Genomic DNA, 4201 nt, shown 5'->3' with positions numbered 1-4201 from the left:
GAATTGCCATTTTTACTATGTTGATCCTCCCAATCCAAGAGCAAGGGAGGTCCTTCCATTTTCTGGTGTCCTCTTCAATTTCTTTCTTCAAAGAATAATTGGGTTGGTTAGCCTTTTACGGTCTAGTTTCTTGAGTTCTTTATATATTTTTGAGATCAGACCTTTGTCAGTTGCAGGGTTTGTTCCTTCAAATGGCTATTTTTGCTTCAGACTTGCTGTAGATTAGGATCAAAAGGTCGGTAGCCCCGAGGCTCGCAAGGTAGATCAAGGAGTGGCTGGAGACACTGGCAAAGCTTCTGTCACAGTAAAGAGCAGGTACCGTGTCCGAGTAGGTAGACCCCAGCAGCATAGAGAACTCCCTTTAAACAATCCAGCTGCCTCTTGTATCCTGTTTGGTTTCTAAGCTGTTGTTTCTGCTGCTGGAAGGAGCCTCTTCAGCTCTTAGCTGAAGAAACGCTAGTCTTATTGGTTTGAAAGACATTTCCTTTATGCTCACCCCGAGGACAGAATGAAGAAAAGCAACGGTAACCCTGCCCTTCAAGATACATATAGAGTGTACAGTCCATAACCAGCCCCAGGAGTATTCCCCCACGCCCAGAAAGGTCCTGCCGAGGCAGAAGTGGCATTTGTACACGTGGAATGGCAAGGCTAGACTAGAGAGGTTAAGTTGGAGGCACAGATGTTTGCTCGGCAGTGAAGTGTTGAGATCTGTTCTTTAATATGTGTGGAGGCGCAGAGTGTTTGGGGGAAACGATGTGTTTAGTGAGGCCAGACTGTAGGTGTGTTGTGGGGGGGTGATGCTGAATGGGTGGCATTGTCTTGCTGTCACTCAGAGGAAATGACTTTATTCCGCAGCCTCCAGCAAAGATTGGAGAGGTGTTGCCGGGCCTTATAGTTAAGAAAAATGACTCCAGTGGCAATGGAGGGTGCAGGGAAAAAGGACAGTGTGAAGAACCTGGGCTACGGCGGCTCTCTGGGAGGAAGAACTATTAGGACTTTACTGGCTAGAAACTAGGATTTCTAAGGAACTGGGTCTCTGGGGGAGAGGAGACCATTAGGGGTAGAAGCAGCACTAGGGAAGCTTATTTATAGACAGGAGGAGCTTGGTCTTAAACAGGGCCCTGCAGAGCCCAGCAGAGGCAGAGGCAGGCGGATCTCTGAGTTCAAGGCCAGCCTGGTCTACAGAGCAAGTTTGAGGACAGCCAGTGCTATACAGAGAAGCCTTATCTCAAGAGGGTGGGGAACCAACAATGAAAAACGTGGCCCTGCAGACTCAGGAAAGTGACCGGGAAGCTGTGGTGACTGAGGAGTTACAGACACTCAGGGTGTGGAGACGGGGCTGAGGTCGGTGGTAGGGTACTTTGCCCAGTGTGCATCAGGCCCTGAGTTCTGTCCCCAGGACCTGGAAGCAGTTTGAAAGATGCACAAGGGAAGAGGAAGAGCTGTAGGAGACCGCAGGTCAGAAAAGGTGTCTGTTGGGTGGTGTGGCAGGAATGGTGGCCAGAGGAGCCTGCACCATCTGCTGGCTTCCCGCTTTCGCTCACTGCAGCATTCCTGTAAACGGGCTGGGGAGAAACAGTCCCTGTCCTTACTGTTTTCAGAAGACACCTAGTGAAAGCTGGCAGGAGCGTGGTTCAGATTCCCTGTTTCTCCATTGCGGTCTTGCTGAATTCCTGTAGGGTTGCTTTATGTACCAGATACCTAGACGTAGGAACAGGTCTGCAGGGGTCCAAAAGCCAGGCTGTTCCTGCCAGATCTGCCTGGAACTGTCAACTCTCCAGAGTCTCTCTAGTCATATTTGTGAAGTATTTTGAGGACGTGGTATGTGAGGTTTTGAGGTTTTTACTGAATGAGACGGTATTTTAGGGTTTCTGTTTACTCCATTGTGTTCAGGTAGATTGGTGGCATGTGGGAAATCTGCCCCACAGAAGAGTTCTCTGGAAAGGAAAATGTCTTCTGCCACTGTTTGGGTTTTAAAGTGCCTCTGAAGGTCATGTTCCTTTAAAGCCAGACATGGAGTCCGCTTAGGATAAGAGAGACTGGTCAGTGTTTATCTAGTCCTGCCACAGCCGCTTTTCTCCATTTCCCAATGCATTTATGAAGAAAGCAAACTGGATACTTCTCACCTAACTGCCATTCCCTCCTTGATTCTCGCTGCCCTGTGCATGGGGCTCCTGGGGGAGTAGAGGGAGTACTGCTTTCCTGTCTAAGGTATCGAGGGGTCAGTAGATGCATACCGGGTTCACAGAGCTCCTGTATCTGAGGTGCTGTCTCCCCACTTAAAACCTTGCAGAATAGTGAGGTGTGTCCTCTTCCCTAGCCTGACACTGCGCGGCTTTGACTGAACGACGCTTTTCTACGCCCCTGATTGTCTTCTCTCCTGATTTTCAGTGGGTGGGCGCCAAGCAGCATGAACTGCAGGTGAATTCCATGCAGCTGCTGTACTACCAGGCTCCCATGTCTTCCGCCATGCTGCTGGTGGCTGTGCCTTTCTTTGAGCCCGTGTTTGGAGAGGGAGGAATATTTGGTCCCTGGTCAGTTTCTGCTTTGGTAAGTCCTGATTGTTTTGGTGCCTAAGAAACTGCAGAAGTCATTCCTTTCCTAAGGCAGTGTTTGGATTCCAGAGCACAGCCTCAGTTCTCGTGGTTGCTCTCAAAGGGAGCCAAGTGAGGTTATTTTCAGATGAAGAAACGGAGGCACAGGAACGTGAAAGGACTTCCCTCCACTAGGACAGCTGACCAATGCTCGGCTACCTCTCTGTCCATGCCAAACTAATTTGTCCACACATAATTTGGGCTTTGAATTTTAATTTTATATTTTTACAACATAATTGTAGAAACAGTGGCTGTTTTGAATAAAGACTACATACTTAGTGGATAGTTTTAAATATGCATAAAAATAAATATTAAGAAAATAGAACCCCCTGGAAACCTAAGATATCGCATTAGCAATTTTTTGGTTCTGATCTTTTGCCTTGAGAGTCATGTAGAACCTATTGTCTGGTTGCCCAGCTACTATGTAGATCTCAAGACCCATTACCTGGGCTGGAAACTCTGTCCAATGCTTCCCTCCTAGGTAACAGAGAAGCAGCCTAGCAGAGGGGGCGAGGAACACAAAGCCGTGTGATCCTGGCCACTCGCTCTACCCTCCTGGGTTGTCCGTCTGCCTCCTGATCATTTGTGGGAAACTAAGCTTTGGTTCTCCCAATTTGTGTGGGTGTGGGTGTGTGTGTGGGGGGGGTGCACATGGAGGCCGGAAACTGACATTGGGCATCTTCCTCAGTTATGCTCCACTTTGTTTTTGTAGCAGGGTCTCCACCTCCCCAGTATTGGGATTACAGACACAGCACTGCCAGCTTTTGCATGAGTTCAGCGTACCTAGACGCAGGCCTCCTCCTTGTAGAGGTACTTTATTTATCAAGTGAACCACCTCCTCGTGTCGTGATGCTTATTATCTTCAAGTAATTTCTAAGTCCTTTTTGTACATACTGTGTTCCTCACAAGGCCTTGCCAAGAAATGTTTTTGATTTAAGTAAGAGTAAAAATGAGCGATTCATCAGAATTTAATTTACAGGTATCCATGTCCTGGATGTGGTAGTAGCTGGAATTGTAAATATTCCATAGGTCGTTTTGCTTACCTTTATTTTTTGCATTGTTTTTAATGAAAACTGACTGAAGCTGAGTTCAGTGATGTATGCCTGTATCTCAACCGCTCAGAAACTGAAGCCAAAAGGAATCCTTGTGTCTTTTTTTTTCTCTATGTAACAGCTCAGGGTGTCCTGGAACTAGTTCTGTAGACCAGGCTGACCTCAAACTCACAGAGATCTGCCTGCCTCTACCTCCCAGGTGCTAGGATTAAAGACGTGTGCCACCACTGCCTGGCAGAATTCTTATGTCTTATGTAGGTACCTTGGGCAATATAGGGAGACTTCTGTCTGGGGAAAAAAAAAGAGAGAAAAGAAAATATTTCTTCCTTAAGTGAATAAGAAAAAAAATGAACCTAGAAATTCACATTCAAGACTATTTTTTTTTGTTTTGTTTTGGTTTGTTAGCTTCTTTGCTTGCTTTTTAAAGATTTATTTTACTTAGTCTGAGTCTGTGTCTTTAGAGGCCAGTGGTTCACCTCCCCTGGAGCTGGAGTTACAAGGTGGTTGTAAGCTAACAGTGCTGGGAACCAGACTTGGGTCCTTTGGAAGAAAAGG

The 4201-nt window shown here is 46.9% G+C and overlaps 1 protein-coding gene across 1 annotated transcript in view; it reads left to right on the top strand.

The window, feature by feature from the left end:
- Positions 1-4201, top strand: part of Slc35e3 (solute carrier family 35 member E3) — a 17381-nt gene that overhangs the window by 5041 nt on the left and 8139 nt on the right. The window contains exon 3 of the mRNA XM_026784627.1: positions 2392-2550. Coding sequence (XP_026640428.1) covers positions 2392-2550 — 159 coding nt within the window. The remainder of the gene's footprint in view (positions 1-2391; positions 2551-4201) is intronic.

The sequence above is a fragment of the Microtus ochrogaster genome, chromosome 24 (genome assembly GCF_000317375.1).
Source record: "Microtus ochrogaster isolate Prairie Vole_2 chromosome 24, MicOch1.0, whole genome shotgun sequence".
In the NCBI taxonomy this organism is placed as follows: domain Eukaryota; kingdom Metazoa; phylum Chordata; class Mammalia; order Rodentia; family Cricetidae; genus Microtus; species Microtus ochrogaster.
This window is presented reverse-complemented; position numbering and strand designations above follow the sequence as displayed.